The following is a 25,332-nucleotide window of genomic DNA, read 5'->3' as shown; positions in this document are numbered from 1 at the left end:
CAGTATAGGGACTCAGTGTCTTATGTATATATTTTGCCTAATTCCCCTTGTTTTAGCAGCACCCCTTCACCGCTTCACCTAGAGGATGTGGTGCAATGACTTTTCAGTGCTTGTCCTCTCCTAGTTTCTGACTCTGGCATTGGGTCTGTCAGATCTGCGGTGGAAATGACCACATCCACTTTCCAGCCTTTAGGATGTTATCACGCTGATGTCCCTCTTCTTAACCTTGTGGATTTTGTCATTTAAAAAAAAATGAAAGAAAACAAAAAAAGTTAACTATCATTTTTGTGAGTTGCAAGAGGGAACAAAATTAGGTGGGTGTGTTCTGTTCTTCTTTACACCTCAGTCCTGATTCTGTGTAGTTTCCAGCATCTTCTGCTATTTCCTTATTTATGTTAGTCATTTCTCTTGTCTGTTTCCATCTGCTAGAATGCAAGTTTCACAGAGCAGGGATTTTTTCCACATTGTTTACAAACGTATCTTCACAATAAAAACTGGAGCTGGCTTACATGAGGCACTCAACGAATAGCTGCTGAATAAATTAATAAATGAATGTGTGAACTACCCTTATTTTCTCCTTTGCTCCATGTTAACCCTTCCTTTTATATCTTTACTTTGAGCCCATCTTTTTTAATTTCTATTTTTGTAAACATTGAATACTGTATATAGTATATTGGGACAGTAGAACATTTGTGTATTTTATAAGTAAATAACAGTGTAAATCACAAGGAAGCATGATTTCAAAACTCTGAGGACCACTGACCCCAGATACTGAGCTTCTTTCTGGCTATGGCTCCACCTTTTCAAATGTTTAACAAACCTGTCTTTCCTAAGTGGCTCTTAACTTTTGGAAACACCTATCTTGAGCAGAACAAGCTTGCAGAATTCAGGATTTGGGGCCCTATTCAGGGAGGATCTATCATCTTCCTTGTGCTCACCACATACCTTTCTTTGTCGCACGCCTCCTGTTTTGGAAAGTGAGCTTTGAGATGCCTTAGGGGTCGTGTTTGGAGTCTCTCTTTCTCTCTCCAAATTGGATTTCTCCTGCCACTCTTCCATAGCCTGTCACCCTTCAGTACTACACTCATGGGCTTGGGTCTCCTGTGGAAGGCTCAGGAACAAGTGGAAGGGCCCACACCATTGCCTCAGCTGTTGTGATTGGCCCCAATACTGCCAGGCACACAGGAATGGGGAAACATATCACAGTGACAGCCCGACTCACTTCTGCTCTTTACAGGAACTGAGTCCACATTAGCTATCAACATTTTATTATGTTGATATAATTTTGTTGGTGGGTGGACTGGGGATACCTCAGGCTCTGCCACAGCCCATCGAAAAGATATTGCTGGGGTCTGTTGGTCTCATCAGGAGAAAGAATTCAAGGATGGGGTGCCTGGATGGCTCAGTCAGTTAGGCATCTGACTTCTGCTCAGGTCTGATCTCACCATTCATGAGTTCCAGCCCCTAATTGGGCTCTGTGCTGACAGCTCAGAGCCTGGAGCTGCTTCAGACTCTGTGTCTCCCTCTCTCTCTCTGACCCTTCCCAACTCAAACTCTGTGTGTCTCTCTCAAAAAATAAATAAAACCTTAAGAAATGTAAAGAAAAAGAAAAAAAAGAATCAAGGACAAATACAACCCAGCAGATGAGCAGCATGTGCAGGAGGGTTTATTAAGGCAAAAGTATACTCTAATTGTGAGAGTGGGTGAGCTCAGAGGGGAGCTATGCCCATTGCAGTTTAGATTTCTATCTTTTATTGACAGTTGTTAACAAAGGGGTGGAATATTCATTACTTGAAGGTGGAGATTTTCTTGGAAGCAGGGTGGTCTCTTCCAGGAATGTAGGTCATACACCTTTTCTTCCTTACTTGGTCAGGGGTTTTCTGCCATGGCACCCTTAGGGAGGAGACTTTCTCAGCCATCTTGGGCCTGTCTGGTGTGATCCAGTTTCTTATGGCTTTGTTTTGGTGTGCTGCCAGGACAGGCTCTGACTGTCTTTAGCCATGACTTCCTCTTTGCTGGCTTCCAGGCATCCTCTTAGAACCTAACTAACTGTGTCAGCACGCCTGGGTGGCTCAGTGGGTTTAGCATCCAACTTTACCTCAGGTCATGATCTCACCGTTTGTGATTTTGAGCCACGCATCAGGCTTTCTGCTGTCAGCACAGAGCCCACTTTGGACCCTCTGTCTCCCTCTCCCTCTTGTACACCCCTACTCTTGTGCTTGCACTCTCTCTCTCTTAAAAATAAACATTAAAAAAAATAATAAATGTTTAAGAACCTAACTAACTGCTTCTAACAACTTTAAGCCCTCTCCATACTTTGGATATCAGCTCCATAGTCATTTTGTTTCAGGAGCTCTTATTTCTTTTAGTGGAGAGTGGTATTTCGAACCCCAATCTGAGTGCCAAGGGTGCTATTGAGTTTCTCATGGCTCCTAGGTCTTTTAGTGGAAAGAGAAAATATGTGTAAATATAAAATAATTGATGTATATAAAATTAATATCTATATTTTCTACAGAAGTTTTGCTTAACCTCAGTGATTAAGGTTATCTCCTCCCATGTACTGTCTTCTCATTCCTTCCCATATACATTGTCTATGTAATGAATCCTCCAAAAAACCCTGAAAGGTTGGGGTTGAGAGAACTTCTGGGTTGAGAATGGGGGAGAATGGAGAGGGCACGGAGGCTCTGCCCCCTTTCCCATATCTTGCCCTATGCATCTCTTCCATCTGGCTCTTCTGGAACTATATCCTTTCATAATAAACCAGTGGTCTAGTAAGTAAAATGTTTCTCTGAGTTCTGGGAGCTGGCTCTAGCAAATTAAGAGGAAATTAAGGAGGGGAGAAGGGAAGGGGGAAGCAAGAGGGGCATGGGAGAGAGGAGAAGGGAACCAAAGAGGAAAACAAACTAATCATAATATGTAGTCTTATTTGGATTTTAGTTTATACACACACATTGAAATAATTGCAGCATTTATAGAAACGCTAGGTTTATATATATAAAACGCTAGGTATTTGATGATATCAGGGCATTCGTGTTGAGTGTCAGGTATGATAATGCTAATTTATGTTTTACAAGAGGATTAGTCATTTTTAGAGGAAAACACAGAAATATTTAAGGATGACATGCTATAGATATCTCTGATTTGTTTCAAAATAATTCAAGAGAGGGAGAAATAATCCATGGGGGTATAGATGAACAAGATTGGTCATGAATGGATCACTTCTAGACTAGATATGAATACGTAAAGATTCATTTTATTAACTTCTCTGCTTTCCTATAGATTTAAAATTTTCCATAAAATGAAAGAGAAAGGAACTCTCTAATCTTTTTTTGTTTTAATTTTTAATTTATTTTAGAGAGAGAGAGAGACAGCGTGAGCAGGGGAAAGGNGGAGAAGGGAACCAAAGAGGAAAACAAACTAATCATAATATGTAGTCTTATTTGGATTTTAGTTTATACACACACACTGAAATAATTGCAGCATTTATAGAACTATAAAACGCTAGGTATTTGATGATATCAGGGCATTCGTGTTGAGTGTCAGGTATGATAATGCTAATTTATGTTTTACAAGAGGATTAGTCATTTTTAGAGGAAAACACAGAAATATTTAAGGATGACATGCTATAGATATCTCTGATTTGTTTCAAAATAATTCAAGAGAGGGAGAAATAATCCATGGGGGTATAGATGAACAAGATTGGTCATGAATGGATCACTTCTAGACTAGATATGAATACGTAAAGATTCATTTTATTAACTTCTCTGCTTTCCTATAGATTTAAAATTTTCCATAAAATGAAAGAGAAAGGAACTCTCTAATCTTTTTTTGTTTTAATTTTTAATTTATTTTAGAGAGAGAGAGAGACAGCGTGAGCAGGGGAAAGGTCAGGGAGAGAGGGAGACACAGATCCGAAGTAGGATCCAGGCTCCGAGCTAGCTGTCAGCACAGAGCCCGATGCAGGGCTCGAACTCACAAACCATGAGATCATGACCTGAGCTGAAGTCGGACACTTAACTGACTGAGCCACCCAGGACCCCGTGGGCAGAAAGAGCTGCACTGGAGAAGTGATGGGTGAATGATTATATAACTTCAAGTTGGGAGGGGGTTAGGGATAGCATAAGTCTCTAAGGAATTTGGCAGCAAAGTTTCCAGGCCTTGAGGGGCTAGCTGTTTGTTGTTAGTAAAACCTTAGTCATGAGACCCTTTAGATGTGTATCAGTGGGCCATATGTTTGGAGAATGATTGCCAACATATACCTTGGGGGGGAGTAGAAAGAAAGGAAATTTCCAAAGGGATTTTCATATGCCAAAGAAGACTCATGGGATCCTGAGAGGTTGGGCTAAGATTGCCTTTTGTCCCTCTTGGCAAAGTGTCAACATCGAGGCAGCCGAGCTCCTTGAGGAAGGTCACTCTGTTTCAAGGACTTGTCAAGGGGCCATAAGCTGTATAGGAAAATTTAATTTTGTCTACATTTCTCTCTGCCTTTGTTTCCCATATCACAACTGTTCTATGTGGGTTTTGTAAGGACTGCCAGAGGTTCCATGGATTCTGAAAAGAGAACATATGTATTACATGAGCAATGGGGTTTGCATGATGTCACGGTTTGGGTTTGCAGGAAACAGACGCTGGTATGGAGAATGAGGGCATAATGTTTATTAGGGTGTGCTCTTGGGATCAACACTGGTGGAAGGATGGTTAGAAAGCAGGACTGGGGGGAGGGAGGAGTTGGCCTGTGATGTAGTCTCAACAAAGGCCTCAGTCAACCCTGTGGGGAACTCTGGAAGTAGGGTCACCCTTCAGAGTTATCCTGAGTGGGGGCAAGACACTTCTATCTCTTCCTCAGTCAATCATCGGACGTGGGCTGCCCTGAAGAAGGGGGCATGACCTTATGTGAGTTTGTCCTCAGCTAAGAGCACTCTTTAGCTAGTTCCTGAAGAAGACTGCCAGCTGAAGGCTCTCTGATGGCAGCACTTTGGGCCGCTGAAGTAGTCCTGTAGAGACCTATAAAAAAAAATCTGGGCGGAAACTAGTTACAGTTCTCTAAGTCAAAACTAGTGATATTGAAAAGGACATTTACTTTACAAGGATGTTTCACTTTTAGGTCAATTCTTAACTTACAAAGTTTGGAATTGATCCCAAGTTGATGTCATCCTCTCTGTAGTGAGCGAAGAAGGACATAAAAGTGCTCTGTGCCCATGGAGAAAGCCAAACTCACACCAGAATGAGACAGATAATACCAGGTTTGAAATGGTAAGAAGGAGCAGACGGAGAGGCTAAGGGCCCACATAGGCAGTGACAGGTGTCCACGTTTCTGCCCAGTGTCAGCAGAAGAGCACTGTGGGGACGAAGAGGGTGGCTGGCCACATCCCAGACAGGAGATGCCCAGGACTCTCAAGCAAGACAAGCAGGGAGCATTGTTTTAGTTAGAAAATTTTGATTCTCAGGGAGAAAAAGAGACCTCCAGGTACCTGAGGCAAAAAGAGACATTAAAAGTTCACTCACTTTTAGTAGCTTTGCCCCTTTTTGTGTCTCTAGTCATTGAGATCCTCACACATTACACCTTGGACCCCTTGTCAAGTGCACGCTGAACTGGTTCTGCCTTTCAGTTTTATCATTCCTCTCCTCAGGCAGACACCTTGCTCCTCCTCCGCTGGTCACGTGGTGCCCCTGCTCTGCTCTCCCTCATATGTCCATCTTCTAACTCTCTGGACTGTAGGGACAGACTGTGTGCTTAAATATATAAGACTTACTGAGGGCAGAGAAATGAAGCTTAAAACCAGATACCAGCTATGAGTGCTCCTGGGCTAAGAACTTCCACATGCATTTGCAGGATCCAGTTTACTTGCCCTCATTGGAAATACGCTACATGGAATCCACATGATCCCAATTCCTCTGAGTCTCAGGGAAAGGAAAGAGCCAAGTTCACGCTCATCTCTAGTCTCAATCCTGCCACTAAGAAAAACAAAATCGAAAGATGTGCCATTTTATCTCTAATGCTGACAATTTTTATACTATTCTGCCATGAAGTTTTGCCCCACAGTCTTCCTTGGATCCCTTCAGAGAAGGATCTTGGACATTTATGTAACTCAAAGGTACACTAAACGGTGTTTTCCAAAACAAATGGGCAAGCTGCTCACAAGGGTGAATTCTGACACACCCAAAAGGGAACCAGCAAACTCATTTGTGTTTTCAGCAGCACCCACTCCGACCCTTTAAGTCCCACCCCATCAGGTTTTAGATTTTATTGTTTTTGAACTGGGGTCCAGTAATAGCCCAAGTTCTCCATTGTGTATGTAATTCTGTTTTCTGGCAATCATTCTTCACATTTATCTTCCTTGGGGGGACATATTCTTCTGAGATTCATGGGTGCAGGCAGCCAAGAGCACAGAACTACAGGAACATTTGTCCTCCAGACGTCACTGGGTGAAGCATTTCTGAGTCACCAAGTTCCTCACAGCCGTCTTCATATCCTTATTCCTCAGACTATAGATAATGGGGTTGAGCATGAGGGTCACAACCCCACATAAGAGGGATATGAGCTTGTCTGATAGGTCCTTTGTCTGCCCCCAGGGGGCCTTTGGATTTGGGCTTCCCATACATGAAAATGATAGTCCCATAGAAGATGACCATGAATGTGAGGTGGGCAGAGCAGGTGGAGAAGGCCTTTTTCCTCTCCTCAGCTGAGGGGATCCTCAGGATAGTGGTGAGGATGAGGTATAGGAGACAAAAATGAAGAGAACGGGGACCCCCAGGAAGATCATATTGGTCACACCCATGCTGATCACATTGATGATGATCAGCACAGGCNGAGAGGTTCCCCAGGAAGAAGTACATGGACGTGTGCAGGCAGGAGTCAAGGATGGTCACCAGGATGAGGACCCCATTGCCCAGCAGGACAGCAGAATCACCAGGTACATCAACAAGATGAGCACAAAGAATGTCCTTTCCAGCCTTGTGTGGGCAGAGTCCCAGGAGAATGAACCCCACCACAGGGGAGGACCAATTGGCTTTTTCCATGTGATATCCCTTGTGTCATCAGCAAAGTACAAAAGCCGCACATCAGGCTTTCTTGCGAAGAGTCTCAGGCATCCAGTATGCCATCAAGTCTCTGCTACAAAGAAGAGAGCATATGTGTGCAAGAGAAACCTGGCTATAAGAGACACTAGGTAGGCATGTCTTAGCTCTTAGATCTGAAAAGGTCAGCGCTAGAACACAACAGAATCTCCAGTGGACTAGCACTGAGGGAGAGCCTCAAATATTCCAGCCAACTGTGTGCCAGGGTTTTTCTGATGTTGCATCCTCATTGCCCATAAAGCAGCTGAGACCCCGAGAGGGGGAGTGACCTGTCTTAGTCTTCTGAGCAGGTTGGCGATAGAGGCAGGACTGGAGGCCAGGAGAGCTAATCCCAGTGAAAGAGGACTTTTCCTCTGCTTTATGATCATCTAGTGGAAAAGGCTGATAATTGTTTCTTTTCAATGTAAATGCTTACAAATTTCACTTAATCTGAGCTTTCTTAGATTCTCAGGGAGGAGAATCCCCAAGCTGTTCCCATTCTTAGAACCAGCAAATTTTCAAGTGTGATAAAAGAAAGTGGTCCAGTGACATTCATTTGCATGTAGCTCTCCAGTGTTCTCAACATCATTTGTTCTTTTCATGTTTATTTATTTTGGAAGAGTGAGCATGTGTGAATGGGCAGAGACAGGAAGAGAGAGTATCCCAAGCAGGCTCCTTCCCTCTGTCAGTGCAGAGCCCAAAGTGGGGCTCGATCTCACTAACTGTGATATCATGACCCAAACCAAAGTCGGATGCTTAACCGATTGAGCCACTTAGGCACCCCACCTTTCTATATTCTTAAAAAGAATATATAATAAGTCTGTCAGTGTTCAAAGAATTTAATATAACTTTCCCCAAAACTGCTTCTTTCCATCCACTACCACCTCTGAAACTCATTCGTTTTGGGTCTACTGGTTCAGGATAGGAACCATGTCTTGCTCATTTCCACATGATACGCAGTACTTTGCCGCATTCATACTACTACTACTACTACTACTTTGTAGTTCTATTGTGCTTACCATAAATAAGCACTTATTTATAGTATCTTACCTTATTTGTCAAAAATCAAGTGGTTAGGTTTTAAAATATGAAGAGATAGATACGGTAAGCAACCTGCCCAAGGTCATAGGTAAGAAAATACTTCCCAGTTTTTATTGTGATGAGTTATGGAGGCTCAGAAATGCTATAGATTTTATACCTCTTGGATATTCACAGTGTGGGAGAATATATTAAAGACTTTGAGAAGTCCTGGAACAAAGAAATATGACAAATTTTAGGCTGCTAGAGTCTTCAAATATATTTAGCCTCTGTCTATCTATTTATCTATCACCTTTCTTTCTTCCTCTCCATCATTCTCTCTCCCTTTCTTTCTCTCTTTCTTTCCTTCTTTCCTTATTTCATTCTTTCCTTCTTCCTTCCTTCCTTCCTTCCTTCCTTTTCTAGAATCTGAGTTATTATGTAACAGAAAACTAGCTTTTTTGTTGGGAATTGTATCAGTGGTAAACAACAAATTCAAACATTGTTCTCTTTCTTGGATTTAATTTATTACCAATATTTCATAATTGGAAGTGCATTAAAAAATAGCTGCTATTTTCTCATAGCTGAAAAGCAGTTCAGTTTATCAGACTAGATTATTTCCACCCAAAAGCTGTCTATGTGGAGACCTTGTCTTTGTTTCCTCTTAGTACTTCAGGCAAACTGAACCTAATAACGAAAATTTCCACTTCCTCCTTATTCCTCTGGCTGTCCTAGGGAGTCCAGCAGGGATGACCGTTGCTGTGAGAGCCCTCTCTGTAGCTCACACGCTGTACAGGCCATTCAGCTTGCTCTAATGGTTCTGTAACCTTGGTTTTTCTGTGTATTCAGAATGTCTTTGGACAACACATTAGCAATNATAGCAGGAAAAATAGCTTTGACTTCTAATCCAGCTCATTAGAATCTGGTGACTTTATTAGCCAGTGGAGAATAAGGAATCTTTTTCTTTGTTTGTATGTTTATAATCTCTTGTTGTGAATATTCAGCTTCCGGGCCTCCATTCTTGTGTCCCACACAAGCAGCGAGCCTATAAGAAGACTTGCCTGCCTTTCTATAGAGAATTTCCAGTCTCCCTGCTGCTATTGCCCAGCCTCTATATTCAGAATTCCATTCATCATATTTCTATAGCTCTTTCTTAATAACAATGGTGCATGTATGTGTGTGTGAGTGTGTGAGCATGTTAATGTGTGTGTGTGTGTGTGTATGTAGGAGTGGGTGGATTGTAGAACACAAGTGGTTAATATTCACAAACATCTATTCTGTGCCATATTCTTTGAAACACCTCACGGAAAAGATACTATCATTCAAGTTTCATTGGTAAGAGTAACCAAGGCTCAGAGGAGCCAAAGCTTTGGTACCTAAGATTCAATGTCAAATAGCTGCCTCTCTCTTGCTCAGATGTTTAGAAGAGTCTGTCTCTGCCGCAGCAGCTCTGTGTTTTCTCTGATCTGCCTCACTGTCCAGCACACTCTTGCTTCAGTCACGGTAGGAGTTTATGTCAGATGCATTGTCAGACAGAGTAGGTCCCACCCCGAATTGAACCCAGACACCCTCAGCCTGGGCACTGTGGACACTTGGGACTGGAGAATTCTTTATTCATAGGGCAGGGGGTGCCCTGTGCATCACAGGATGTTTACCACCATCCCTGACCTCTGCGCACCTGTTGCCTGTAGCACCTGCTCCTTGAGTTATAGCAACCCAAACTGTCTCCAGACATTGCCAATGTTTCTGGGAGGTGGAGGGGGTACAAATGTGCCCAGCAGAGAACCAGTGATCCCACCCAGAGAGGTCTGCCCCATTAGGCAAGGGTTTCACTGTCTTTTCTGTGCAAGCCTATGACCCTTTCCCATCTCTCTCAACATAGCACAGGAGGGTGTTCCCATCAGCTCAGAGCAGGCCCACTCTGGGTGCTCCACCATGAAATTCTGCCCTAGCTTATCTCCCCTTCCTCCCAGTGGCTCTCCCAGACCCTCCAGAAAATGAAAAGTAAATATTACAGTCAGTGCCACAAGCAGGATTCCATAGTGACAAGGATATGCTGTGATTGCAGAGGCCAAGGACAGTGGCTCTGGTGAGAAGCAACACTGTCTATTCTCATCAGCCAGGACTCTGCACACAGAAGCGTCTGCCCATGAACGATGTGCCATGGGCCTGAGTGCCGCATGGGATTTGCCCTGTGTGAGAGCTGCAGCCTTGGAAGTGCTAGTGCCCAGCATGGAGAAATGCTGAATGAAAGCTGCTTCAACTGGAATGAACTGAATGGCTAGGAAGATCTTGTGCACTGAGCCCAGAGCTATGGGACCTGCCCCTGCTTGTGATATGGGTATTCTGGGTGGCTTGAGTGAGTTCCTAGGCCTCGTTTCCATGTGCATCATGAAAAGCCTGAACAGGTGCTCCCCAGATCAACCCAAGCGTGTCATGGATTGCTTGAGCTGTCCCCACAGGCAGGGAGCAGTCTGTGGTGAAGGTGACTGCCTGCTCCTTTGGGCTTGTGGTATTGTGTGTGTGTGTGTGTGTGCGCGCGCGCTCATTGATGAAGGTGACTGCCTGCTCCTTTGGGCTTGTGGTATTGTGTGTGTGTGTGTGTGTGCGCGCGCGCGCTCATTGATGAGGGGGAGCTCTGAATGCTTGGTCTCCCATCATGATATGGCCAGCTGGGAATACAGCCATATCAGGCTTTGGAGACTTGGGTTGGATGAAAAGAGGGATCTCAGAGACCTACAAACCCAGCTGGGCAGGAGTCTGCCTGGAAGACAAGGGAAGGGAAGTTTTTACCTTTGTGGCTGCAGTCTGCAGGTATGGCGCCTCTGCTGTCAGGGACTGGGACTTGCTTGTGCTTTGGCCCCTACTTATCTCTGGAGCCAGCAGGCAGGTGAGGAAGGAAAGGGAACACAGTGTAGTCAAGAGCCCCATACACTGTCATCTGGCCTCCCTGGAGAGCAGTTTGCCTTGAAAAGGGAAAAACCTGGAAAGACCCCATAACTCAGCATTTCTACCTCTGGAAAAAAATTCTAATGAATCGATGAGATTAGAGGGCTGGTATCACTCAATAAAGGCATTTATCACAGCCATGTTTGTGAATGAATGTAGGAAACAAAATAACTGTCTACTGATGAATACCTAATGATGCCGTTTCATAGAATGGAATGTGAGACATTAAAGTTACATGTACAGGCGACCTGGGTGGCTTAGTTGGTTGAGTGTTTGACTCTTGATTTCAGCTCAGGTCCTGATCTCATGGTTTGTGGATTCAAGCCCCACATCAGGCTTTGTGCTGACAGTACACAGAACCTGCCTGGGATTCTCTCACCTCTCTCTCTGCCCCTCCCCCTGCTCCACGTGTGCTTTCTCTGTCTCTCTTTCAAACTAAATATATAAACAAACAGAATNGTCACTGTGACGGACACTTCACAAGCATTAGTTTTAACATTTTCTCCACTTCCCCTCCAGGACATGTCATTTCTTGAGCCTAGGCATTCTGACAGGTGTGAGGTGGTATCTCATGGTGGGCTTAATTTGCATATTCCTGCTTATTAGTGATGTTGAGCGTTTTTTTTTTCATGTGTCTGTTAGCCAGTTGTAGACCATCTTCAGAGAAATGTCTATTCAGATCACCTGCCCTCTTTTAATCAAATTATTTGTGGGTTTGTGTTTTTTTTCCGGTGGTGAGTTTCTTGTGCTCCTTTTTTTTTTTAACCTTTTTTAAAAAACTTATTCAGTTTTGAGAGATACAGAGACAGAGCACAAGCATGGGACAGGCAGACACAGAGGGAGACACAGAATCTGGAACAGGCTCCAGGCTCTGACCTGTCAGCACAGCGCCCGACAGGGGCTCAAACCCACAAACTGTGACGTCATGACCTGAGCCAAATTCGGCTGCTTTACCAATGAGCCACCCAGGTGTCCCTATGTGTTCTTTATATATATTGAATATTAACTGAATATATTATCAAATATATTGTTAGGAAATATTTTCTCCCATACAGTGGATTAACTTTATGTTTAGTTTATTGTTTCCTTCACTGTGTAAAAGCTTTTTAGTTTGATGTAGTTCCAAGAGTTTATTTTTGCTTTGTTTCCCTTGCACGAGGAAACATATCCAGAAAAATGTTGCTAAAGCCAATATTCAAGCAGTTGTTGCCTATATACTCTTTAGGAGTTTTATGGTTTCATGTTTTTGATCCATTTTTATGTTATTTTTGTATATGATAAAAGAATGTGGTCCAGTGACATTCTTTTGCATGTAACTCTCCAGTGTTCTCAACACCATTCATTTTTTTAATGTTTCTTTATTTATTATGAGAGAGTGAGCGCGTGTGAGTGGGCAGGGAAAGAGAGACAGGGAGAGAGAGTATCCCAAGCAGGCTCCTCTCTGTCAGTGCAGAGCCCATTGTGGGGCTCGATCTCACTAACTGTGAAATCATGACCCAAACCAAAGTCAGACGCTTAACCGACTGAGCCACTCAGGCACCCCACCTTTCTATATTCTTTTTAAATAAGTCTGTCAATGTTCAAAGAATTAAATATATAACTTTCCCCAAAACTGCTTCTATCCATCCACTACCATCTCTGAAACTCATTCATTTTGGGTCTATTGGTTCAGGATAGGAACCATGTCTTGCTCATTTCCTCATGATACACAGTACTTTGCAGCATTCATGATACTACTACTACTACTACTACTACTACTACTACTACTATTTTGTATATCTGTTGTGCTTATCATAAATAAGCACTTTATAGTATCTTATTTGTAAAAAGTCAAGTGGTTAGGTTTTAAAATATGAAGAGATAGATAGGGTAAGCAACCTGCCCAAGGTCATAGGTAAGAAAATACCTCCCAGTTTTTATTGTGATGAGTTATGGAGGCTCAGAAATGCTACAGATTATACACCTCTTGGATATTCACAGTATGGGTGAGCATATTAAAGACTTTGAGAAGTCCTGGAACAAAGAAATATGTCAAATTTTTGGCTGCTAAAGTCTTCAAATATATTTAGCCTCTGTCTATCTATTTATGTATCACCTTTCTCTCTCTCTCTCGTCTTTCTTCTGTATTTTCCTTCCTTCCTCCCTCCGTTCCTTTCTCCCTCCCTTCCTTTCTTCCTTCCTCTCTTCCATTTCCAGAATCTGAGTTATTATCTAACCAAAAACTAGCTTTTCTACTAAGAATTGTATAAGTGGTAAACATCAAAATCTAACTTTATTCTCCTTCTTGAATTTAAATAGCAGTATTTCATAATGTGAAGTGCATTGAGAAAAAATAGCCTCAATTTTCTCATAGCTGAAAAGCAATTCAGTTTATCAGACTATTATTTCCACCCAAAAGCTCTCTATGTGGAACCTTGTCTTTGTTTCCTCTTAGTATTTCAGGAAAACTGAACCTAATAACGACAATTTCCACTTCTTCTTGTTCCTCTGGCTGTCCTAGGGAGTCCAGCAGAGATGACAAGTTGCTGTGAGAACCCTCTCTATGTACTGACTCTGTAGCTCACACACTGTACAGGCCATTCAGCTTGCTCTAAATGTCCTGTCACCTTGGATTTTCTGTGTATTCAGAATGTCTTTGGACACATTAGCAATTTATTGTCTAACATCTGTTGAAGCACTCAGATATTGGACTAAAACTCAAATGATACAATCTGAAAAGTTAACACATTCCCTGAAAATGGACGTAAGGGCAAGAGATCATTTCAGTTAGTGTGACCTGGCTTGTGAGTGGAGCTGTAATGATCAAAACCCATGATCCACAAGATAGTAACCCCAGAGAACCCCTCCTCCATCACTGACTGAAGTATTTCAGACCCACCAGGTTCCTCACAGCAGCCTTTACGTCCTTGTTCCTGAGGCTGTAGATGATGGGGTTGAGCATGGGGGTCACCACCCCGTAGAAGAGAGGGATGAGCTTGTCTGAAAGGTCCTCTTTGTCTGCCCTCTGGGGATCCTTAGACTTGGGCTTCCAGTACATGACAAACAAGGTCCCGTAGAAGATGACCACCACAGTGAGGTGGGCAGAGCAGGTAGAAAAGGCCTTTTTCCTCCCTTCAGTGGAGGGGATTCTCAGAATGGTGGCAATGATGAAGATGTAAGAGACAGAGATGAACAGAACTGGGACTCCCAGGAAGATCACATTTGTCACCCCCATGCTAATCACATTGATGGTGATGTCAACACAGGCCAATTTCAGGACTGCCAGGATCTCACAGCCAAGGTGGTTGATGACATTGTTCCCACAGAAGGGCAGCTGAATTGTCAAGGATGTGTGTACCACAGAAGCAGCTCCACCAATTGTCCAGGAGCTGACAACCATGGACACATAGACAGACTTGCTCATGACCACAGGGTACCTAAGGGGGTTACAGATGGCCACATAGCGATCAAATGCCATCATGCCCAGAAGCACACACTCTGTGGCGCCCATGGTAAAGGAGAGGAACATCTGCATAGCACAGCCTGAGAAGGAGATGGTTTTCCTGGGAGTGAGAAAGCCATCCAGGAGTAGAGGGACGGAGGTGGTTGTGTAGCAGATGTCCAGGAAGGAGAGGTTCCCCAGGAAGAAGTACATGGGCGTGTGCAGGTGGGAGTCAAGGATGGTCACCAGGATGAGGACCCCATTGCCCAGCAGGATCACCAGGTACATCAACAAGATGAGCACAAAGAACATCTTCTCCAGCCTCGGGTGGGCAGAGAGTCCCAGGAGAATGAACCCCACCACAGGGGAGGACCAATTGGCTTTTTCCATGTGATATCCCTTGTGTCATCAGCAAAGTACAAAAGCAGCACATCAGGCTTTCTTGAGAAGAGTCTCAGGCATCTAGTATGTGGTCAAGTCTCTGCTACAAAAAGGAGAGTGTGTGTGTAAGAGAAACCTGGCTGTAAGAGACAGTAGGTAGGCATGTCCATAGCTTTTAGATGAGAGAAGGTCAGGGATGGAACACAACAGAATCTACAGGGTCTAACACTGAGGGAAAGCCTCAAATATTCCAGCCAACTGTGTGCCAGGGTTTTTCTGATGTTGCATCCTCATTGCCCATAAAGCAATTGAGACCCCGAGATGGGGAGTGACCTGTCTTAGTCTTCTGAGCAGGTTGCCGATAGATGCAGGATTGGAGGCCAGGAGAGCTAATCCCAGTGAAAGAGGACTTTTCCTCTGCTTTATGATCAACAGCTGGAAAAGGCTGTCAATCATTTCTTTTTAATGCAAACGCATACAAGTTTCATTTAATCTGGGCTTTCTTAGATTCTCAGGGAGGAGAATCCCCAAGCTGCTCCCATTCTTAGAACCAGCATATTTTCAAGCTTCTGAAAACGTTGATAACATTTGGAGGGAACTTGTATAAAAGTGTGAATCCACATCCACACAGAATGAAGCCCAGGTATAGGCTAAGCCGTGACAAGGGTTATTTCTTCAGTCTGCCCACCCTCAGTAACACAGACTTGAGGGTCATCAGAATTGAGATCTGCCTATTTTTATACACATTAATAGCCATATGGGGGGAGGTTCCTGAAAGGGTAGAGCATTTCAGAGTCACCACAAGGATCAATTGGAGTTATTGAACCCACACTATGGCATGACTATGCAGCTCACTGACTGGTTAACACAATTCTTACTATCCATGCTGACTACAGTAATCAGATAGCAGGAAAAATAGCTTTGACTTCTAATCCAGCTCATTAGAATCTGGTGACTTTATTAGCCAGGGGAGAGTAAGGAATCTTTTTCTTTGTTTGTATGTTTACACTCTCTTGTGAATATTCTGGCTCTTTGTCTCCGATCTTGTGTTCCACACAAGCAGCGATCTTATAGAAAGTCCTGCCTGCCTTTGTATAGAGGATTTCCAGTTTCCCTGCTGCTATTGACCACCATGTATATTCAGGATTCTCATTCATCATATTTCTATAGCTCTTTCTTAATTGCAATGGTGCATGTGTGTGAGCATGTTAGTGTGTGTGTGTGTGTGTGTGTGTGTAGTAGTGGGTGGATGGTAGAACACAAGTGGTTAATATTCACAAACATCTATTCTGTGCCATATTCTTTGAAACACCTCATAGAAAAGATACTATCATTCACGCTTTATTGGTGAGAGTAACCAAGGCTCAGAGGAGCCAAAGCTTTGGTACCTAAGATTCAATGTCAAATAGCTGCCTCTCTCTTGCACAGATGTTTAGAAGAGTCTGTCTCTGCCACAGCAGCTCTGTGTATTCTCTGATCCGCCTCACTGTCCAGCACACTCTTGCTTCAGTCACGGTAGGAGTTTATGTCAGTTACATTGTCAGACAGAGTAGGCCCCACCCCGAATTGAACCCAGACGCCCTCAGCCTGGGCACTGTGGACACTTGGGACTGGAGAATTCTTTGTTCATAGGGCAGGGGGTGCCCTGTGCATGATAGGATGTTTACCACCATCCCTGACCTCTGCGCACCTGTTGCCTGTAGCACCTGCTCCTTGAGCTGTAACAACCCAAACTGTCTCCAGACATTGCCAATGTTTCTGGGAGGTGGAGGGGGTACAAATGTGCCCAGCAGAGAACGAGTGATCCCACCCAGAGAGGTCTGCCCCATTATACAACCATGGGTTTCACTGTCTTTTCTGTGCAAGCCTATGACCCTTTCCCGTCCCTGTCCACATAGCACAGGATAGTGCTCCAATCAGCTCAGTGCAGGCCCACTCTGGGTGCTCCACCATGAAATTCTGCCCTAGCTTATCTCCCCTTCCTCCCAGTGGCTCTCTCAGACCCTCCAGAAAATGAAAAGTAAATATTACAGTCAGTTCCACAAGCGGGATTCCATAGTGTCAAGGATATGCTGTGATTGCAAAGGCCAAGGACAGTGGCTCTGGTGAGAAGCCATATTGTCTATTCCCATCAGCTAGGGGTGTGCACACAGAAGTGTCTGCCCGTGAACGATGTGCCATGGGCCTGAGTGCTGCATGGGATTTGTCCCACGTGAGAACTACAGCCATTTAAGTGTCCAGTTGGAGAAGTACTGAATGAAAGCTGCTTCTACTGGAATGAACGAATGGCTGAAAGATCTTGTGCATGGAGCCAGAGCTATGGGACCTGCCTCTGCCTGTGACATGGGTATTCTGGGTAGCTTGAGCGAGTCCCTAAGCCCCAGTTTCCCCATGTGCTTTATCTAGGCTGAACAAGTGCGTCCCTGGCAGAGGCATCCCAAATCTGTCATGGATTGGTCAGCATCCTCCTCACCAGGCAGGGCACAGTCTTTGGTGAAGTGACTTTCTGATCCTTTGGGTGTATGGTATGGGCTGTTTGTGTGTGCGCGCACGCATTGCTTCACTCATGAAGGGGAGATCTGAATGCTTGGTCTCCTATGGAAATATGGCTAGGAGGAAATAGGGCTGTCTTAGGTGCTAGAGGAGACTCAGGATGGATGAAAACCAGGAACCCTGACTCCAACAGGCCCAGATGGGCTGGAGTCCGTCTGGGATCGTGAGGAAGGGAAGAGAACACCATGTTGTCAAGAGCCCCATACACTGACATCTGTCCTCCAGGAAAGCAGAAAAAGGAAAAACCTGGAAATCCCACATAACTCAGCAATTTTCCCACCTCTGGAGAAAAAACCCTAAATCGATGAGTGTAGAGTTTGTTATCTCTCAATAAAGGCATTTATCACAGCCATATTTGTGAATGAATATAGGAAACAAATAACTGTCTACCAATAAATACATAATGAAACTGTTTCATATATTAGAATATTAGACATTAATAGAATATTAGACATGATAATAATAGACATTAAAGTTAAACTTATAATTTTTATACTATTACATCATTACACTACCACGATAACTTGAAAGCGAGATGACAAAATTGTACACACTGACATGATCTCAATTAGTTAAACAATATATGTGGATAAAAGTGACTCAAAAGAAATTATAGAAAAATCACTATGCGAGGGGATTCCTCTTTTACCTCTTCAGTATTATCCAGTATTCTAATACTGTGGGACCAAATTGTATTTGGGAGAAAAAGTCTTAGTACGATAATACCTCCCCCCTCACTTACCGATATTTTGCGTTCTGAAGTTTCACTTCCTGCCCCGCCACCACCTCCAAGTGTGGTGTGGAAGCAGAAGGTGGTCTTTCTGAGTATGGTCAGGTCAGTAGTAGCCTCACAACACCTAGGTCACTCACCTCACTTCATCTCGTCATGTGGACGTTTTATCATCTTCTTCATCTCAAGAATGGGGAGGGAGGCGTGCAGCATAATAAGATACTTTGAAAAAGACCAAATTCACATAACTTTTATTATGATATTTTGTTACGGATGTTCTGTTTTATTCTTGGTTATTGTTAGTTTCTCACTGTGCCAGATTTATAAATTAAACTTTATCGTAGGCGTGTATGTACAGGAAGAAACAGTACACACAGGGTTCAGTCCTACCTCCAGTGTCAGGGATATACTCGGGGACTTGGGATGTGCGCCCCGTGAATAAGAGGAGACTACTGTAGCTGTCGGAAGAAGGTAGGAAAAATGGAAANCAGAATTGGCTGCATTCGTTGAGCGGCTCCCATGTGCCAGTCACTGCGACAGACTCTTCACAAGCATCAGTTTTTTGTTTTTTGTTTTTAAAATAATTCTTCTTTTTCTTTTTTTATTTATATATTTTTTTTCTACAAATAGTTTATTGTCAAGTTGGTTTCCGTATAACATCCAGTGCTCATCCCCACAAGTGCCCAGCTCCACATTTTCTCCACTTCCCCTCCAGGACATGTCATTTCTTGTCTTTTTGAGCTTAGGCATTCTGACAGGTGTGAGGTGGTATCTCATGGTGGGTTTAATTTGCATTTCCCTGACGATTAGTGATGTTGAGGCTCTTTTCATGTGTCCGTTAGCCATCTGTAGGACCTTCTTTGGAGAAATGTCTATTCAGATCCTCTGCCCAGTTTTAATCAAATTACTTGTGGGAATTTTTTGGTATTGAGTTTTATGCGCTCTTTATATATTTTGGATATTAAAACTAATATGTTATCAAATATATTGTTTGCAATTATTTTCTCCCATAACTTTACAATTTTAACTTAAAAAAGCCAAATAATTTACTGAAGACCACATCTCTTGTGAATGCCAGAGCTGGTATTTTAGTCTCAGTACATCTGAATTTCTTTATCATCATTGGATATCTCTTCCTTTACCTCCTCGTCATCATGATTATCATCACGTTAGTAGACATTACTTGTACCTGAAACAAAACTTAAAAGGTATAGAAGAATGTATAATAAAAATGAAGCCTCTTTCTTGTCACTTAGTTATGTTCCCTTGCGGCAACCAACATTAGCAATTTTTTGTATGTCTTTTTTCCCCAGAGATATCCTATCCTATGGATATTGTTGAGTGAGAAAAGCAAGATGTGAAGAGAGTGACAAATTTTACACAAATACACAGTTTCAATATCTTGATTCTCTCAGTTAACAATATATATTGGAGCTATATATCTGGAAAATATGTAGAATATTTATACATATTTTGTATCTGATTCTTTTACTTACTTATTTATTATTAATGTTTATTTTTGAGAGAGAGAATGCATGAGCGAGGAAGGGACAGAGAGAGAGTGAGAGACAGAATCTGTTAATGGAAAGCAGGGCTTGAACCCACAAACCATGAGATCATGACCTGAGCCAAAGTCAGGTGCTCAAGTGATTGAGCCATCCAGGTGCTCTAGTGGAATGACTTCCTCACGTGATAGGAAAGAGTTGTTGGCATCCTAATTCACATTCTTCTATTTGAGTCTCCAGGTGAGAACCAAGCCCTGACCAGAACCTAGACTGCAGTCTTGTGGAGGACCTGATCGAACTGCTGACTTACAAAACTGCAAGTTTATAAATGTTTGTTGTCTTAAGCCACTAAGCTGGTGGTTCTCTGCCATGCTCCAATTAGAAATTTCCTGAGGAATGGCTCTGATTAGTTTGACTTAGGTTGCATGCCTTCCATTAGGCCGATTGCTGTGCCAAGAGTTGATGTACTATGATTGGCAGCCCCATTAGAATCACATAAGAGTGAGAGCGAGCAAGTTCCCCCGCCCCCAAAATAATAGGTGCCCAGTACAGGAGATAGCTGACCTCTGAGATAGCATTCTTAGGGGGTCCAACTGTGTCTTATGAGTGCTTATACTGGATTTGCAACCTATAGCCAGATCCAGCTATGGATCGAACTTTGTTTGATCCTCATACTACTTATCTTGGTACCATTAAAGAATTTTGAGGGACACTCAGCTCAACTCTGCAACCATCAGAGGTAAACATGGAACCTGCAGCTGGGACGATATCTCTATAACCTTCCCCCACTCCTACATCCCTTCCTGGTGTTCTGCTGGAAGAGGCAGTCATGTCCTCCTTCGACACCTGGTCCTTTCCTGCAGTCCAGCATCTGAAATGCTCTGATTTAAGCTATGTGGGTGATTACATTCTTAACCTGTTATCTGTGATTATCTGTGGTGCTTGATTTGATCCTGTTTGTAATCACTTTCATTGGATACTGTAATCTCCAGAAGATTTTAGAGATCATCCTAACCTGAGATAAACGGTCACTTGTTGTAATGACGTGGCAATTAATCGGCACATAAGCAGAGCTCTGAAAACCACCATTTGTCAGTGGTCTCTTCCAGACTCTTTGGTTACCTCCAAAAGCAAGGGCTGAGCTGAGGCTGGTTTTCTTTGTTTCTGTAACCTTTAGATCAGTGAGCCTTCACCTTGCCTCCAAGCCCTGAGCGTGGACCTTCTTTCCCAAAGAACAGGATGTGCTTGCTCTAAGGATGGGAAAGTGGATGGAGCATGGCTCATCCCAACCTGTTAACAAGGGGGAGAAAGACTTTGAATGAGAGCACGTGGAGGATAGTTAAATATCCTGAGGCTTACATTCAGGGTACGTCGTTCTTTCAAAATGGAACTGTCTCTTTATTTCTCCTGTTAGTGTGTGACCATTATAAATATATAATATTCATTATAGTTTTCTCATACTTCTGTATATGTTTTTCCTAGGCATTTTCAAATTCTTGTGACTGTTGTGAATTATATAAACCACTCTAGTGTACTTTCTTACTACTTATATAAGCTTTGGCATTTGATTAAAATTTTTTTGTAGTTGAACAACGAATGGGAATAGTTTTCTTATTCTTTCTTCTTTTCACCATTTGTGTTCTTTTTTTCCTGATCTCATATAATTAGCTAGACTCTGCAGAATGATGCAGACATTGAAAACAGGTGTCCTAATCCAAGTTGTAGACAGGCTACATGTCGATGTTCTTATGTTTTCTTTCATGTCAGGAATGGTTTCCTCTACTCAAGCCTCCTATTTTAAAAAAGTCAAAATTAATGTTAAATTTTATCAAATGACTTCTCAACACTTGTTTCTGGGATCACTTTTTCTGCTTGAATCCATTAATAAAACAGTTGCAGTAAACCCAACATTCCTAATGTTAGAAACCCTGAAACTCCTTTAAAAACTGGGTAATGTGTATCATTTGTTTAATATACAATGATCTTAATCTACTCAGATTCAGTAAATTACTTTTTTTCATTTGGTCAACTTTTTTTTTTTGTTCATTCACAATCCTCTAATTCTTTAAAATGTCTTCATCCTAATATTTGTCTTATGGTCTTTTCTCTTAAAATTTCAACAAGTATATGGGGCGCCTGGGTGGCTTAGTCGGTTAAGCGTCTGGCTTTCGCTTGGGTCATGATCTCGCGGTTAGTGGGTTCGAGCCCCGCGTCGGGCTCTGTGCTGACTGCCAGCTCAGAGCCTGGAGCCTATTTCAGAGTCTGTATCTCCCTCTCTCTCTGACCCTCCCATGCTCACGCTGTCTCTCTCTCTCCTAGAAATTAAATTTAAAAAAAATTTCAACAAGTATATTAAAACTTGTATTTCATTATCAATTCAGTTAGTTAGACTCTTAAGATTTCTGCTTCTGTACATTCTTCATAGGATGAAGCCTTAAGTGGGTTGTACTTTTACTTCTCTTTCTTAATTTCTCAGCTGAATAGAGTCATCTAGAATTGTAACTGGAGTTACACCCTTGCTTTGTTATCACTGTTTACCTCTGCATGTTTTCTAATAATTCCATCATGTATTTGTCTTGGCAAATTTGGTATCAAGAGTTCATTAGACTTGATTATTCTTAAGCATCTGTTCATTCGTTTCTTACATACCATATCTGTCACATTCATTCAATTATTTATTTTTAACTATGTGTTGGGAAAACTTTATAAGTAAAATTTCTTCTTCAGAAAGCGACGACAGAGCTATGTGCTTTCTGTGTTTGCGTGCACCAGCGACGTCTTTCCACCTCTTCCATTTGTGCAATGGTCCTGGGACATAGGATTCAGGACTCGCAGCCCATTTCTGTCAGGACTCTGAAAACCTTGTTCCGCTGGCATCTATATTTAGGGCAGCAGAGCAACAGGCCAATGGCAGCCAGATTCTGATTCCTTGCTGGGAAGTATGCTTTTCTTCTGTGGAAAAGTCTTTAGAATTATTTTGGCATATATGAGAATCAAAAATTATCCTTGGATCGACTACACATAGGTATGTCTTTGGCTACAATTCTTTTTAAAAAAAACCCAACGCTTAAATGTTTTATTTATTTCTGAGAGAGAGANCTGTTTCCATCTGCTAGAATGCAAGTTTCACAGAGCAGGGATTTTTTTCCACATTGTTTACAAATGTATCTTCAGAATAAAAACTGGAGCTGGCTTACATTTAGGCACTCAACGAATAGCTGCTGAATAAATTAATAAATGAATTCGTGAACTACCCTTATTTTCTCCTTTGTTCCATGTTAACCCTTCTTTTTATATTTTTACTTTGAGCTCATCTTTTTTAATTTCTAATTTTGTAAACTTTGAATAATGTAAATAGTATATTGGTACAGTAGAACATTTGTGTATTTTATAAGTAAATAACAGTGTAAATTACAAGGAAGCATGATTTCAAAACCCTGAGGACCACTGACCCCAGATACTGAGCTTCTTTCTGGCTATGGCTCCACCTTTTCAATGTTTAACAAACCTGTCTTTCCTAAGTGGCTCTTAAATTTTGGAAATTCTATCTTGAGCAGAACAAGCTTGCAGAATTCAGGATTTGGGGCCCTATTCAGGGAGGATCTATCATCTTCCTTGTGCGCACCACATACCTTTCTTTGTCGCACGCCTCCTGTTTTGGAAAGTCTGAGCTTTGAGATGCCTTAGGGGTCGTGTTTGGAGTCTCTCTTTCTCTCTCCAAATTGGATTTCTCCTGCCACTCTTCCATAGCCTGTCACCCTTCAGTACTACACTCATGGGCTTGGGTCTCCTGTGGAAGGCTCAGGAACAAGTGGAAGGGCCCACACCATTGCCTCAGCTGTTGTGATTGGCCCCAATACTGCCAGGCACACAGGAATGGGGAAACATATCACAGTGACAGCCCGACTCACTTCTGCTCTTTACAGGAACTGAGTCCACATTAGCTATCAACATTTTATTATGTTGATATAATTTTGTTGGTGGGTGGACTGGGGATACCTCAGGCTCTGCCACAGCCCATCGAAAAGATATTGCTGGGGTCTGTTGGTCTCATCAGGAGAAAGAATTCAAGGATGGGGTGCCTGGATGGCTCAGTCAGTTAGGCATCTGACTTCTGCTCAGGTCTGATCTCACCATTCATGAGTTCCAGCCCCTAATTGGGCTCTGTGCTGACAGCTCAGAGCCTGGAGCTGCTTCAGACTCTGTGTCTCCCTCTCTCTCTCTGACCCTTCCCAACTCAAACTCTGTGTGTCTCTCTCAAAAAATAAATAAAACCTTAAGAAATGTAAAGAAAAAGAAAAAAAAGAATCAAGGACAAATACAACCCAGCAGATGAGCAGCATGTGCAGGAGGGTTTATTAAGGCAAAAGTATACTCTAATTGTGAGAGTGGGTGAGCTCAGAGGGGAGCTATGCCCATTGCAGTTTAGATTTCTATCTTTTATTGACAGTTGTTAACAAAGGGGTGGAATATTCATTACTTGAAGGTGGAGATTTTCTTGGAAGCAGGGTGGTCTCTTCCAGGAATGTGGGTCATACACCTTTTCTTCCTTACTTGGTCAGGGATTTTCTGCCATGGCACCCTTAGGGAGGAGACTTTCTCAGCCGTCTTGGGCCTGTCTGGTGTGATTGGGTTTCTAATGCTTCATTTTGGTGTGCTGCCAAGACAGGCTCTGACTGTCTTTAGCCATGACTTCCTCTTTGCTGGCTTCCAGGCATCCTGTTAGAACCTAACTAACTGTGTCAGCACGCCTGGGTGGCTCAGTGGGTTAAGCATCCAACTTTATCTCAGGTCATGATCTCACCGTTTGTGATTTTGAGCCACGCATCAGGCTTTCTGCTGTCAGCACAGAGCCCACTTTGGATCCTCTGTCTCCCTCTCCCTCTTGTATACCCCTACGCTTGTGCTTGCACTCTCTCTCTTTTAAAAATAAACATTAAAAAAATAAATGTTTGGATGGGCATGGAGGAGGACACTTGTGGGGATGAGCACTGAGTGTTATGTGGAAACTAATTTGACAATAAACTATTAAAAAAACAAACAAACAAAACAAAACAAAACAAAAAAAATAAATGTTTAAGAACCTAACTAACTGCTTCTAACAACTTTAAGCCCTCTCCATACTTTGGATATCAGCTCCATAGTCATTTTGTTTCAGGAGCTCTTATTTCTTTTAGTGGAGAGTGGTATTTCGAACCCCAATCTGAGTGCCAAGGGTGCTATTGATTTTCTCATAGTTTCTAGGACTCTTAGTGGAAAGAGAAAACATGTGTACGTATGAAATATTTCTATGTATATAAAATTCATACCTATATTTTCTACAGAATTTTTGCTTAACCTCATTGATTAAGGTTATCTCCTAAGAACTTTCACATGCATTTTTAGGATCCAGTTCACTTGCCCTCACCTGAAATACTCTACATGGAATCTACATGATCCCAACTTCTCTGAGTCTCAGGGGAAGGAAAGAACCAAGTTAATTCTTATCTCCTCTCTCAATCCTGTCACTAAGAAAACAAAATTGAAAGATGTGCCATTTTATCTATAATGCTGATAATTTTTTACACTTCTGCCATGAAGTTTTGCTCCACACTGTCTTCCTTGGTTCCTTTCCAGAGAAGGATCTTGGGTATTTATGTAACTCAAAGGTATATTAAGCTGTTTTTCCCAAAACAAATGGGCAAGCTGCTCACAAGGGTGAATTCTGACACACCCAAAAG

At 42.5% G+C, this 25,332-nt stretch overlaps 1 protein-coding gene across 1 annotated transcript; it reads right to left on the bottom strand.

Annotated features, from left to right (window-relative positions):
* Nucleotides 1-13,873: 13,873 nt before the first annotated feature.
* Nucleotides 13,874-14,833, bottom strand: LOC144225000 (olfactory receptor 2S2-like). Its single transcript, XM_077756080.1, has one exon. It carries the CDS (start codon nucleotides 14,831-14,833, stop codon nucleotides 13,874-13,876), a length of 960 nt encoding a protein of 319 aa, XP_077612206.1.
* Nucleotides 14,834-25,332: the final 10,499 nt, after the last annotated feature.

Source organism: Crocuta crocuta, unplaced genomic scaffold (genome assembly GCF_008692635.1).
Source record: "Crocuta crocuta isolate KB4526 unplaced genomic scaffold, BGI_CrCroc_1.0 scaffold431, whole genome shotgun sequence".
NCBI classification, from domain to species: domain Eukaryota; kingdom Metazoa; phylum Chordata; class Mammalia; order Carnivora; family Hyaenidae; genus Crocuta; species Crocuta crocuta.
This window is presented reverse-complemented; position numbering and strand designations above follow the sequence as displayed.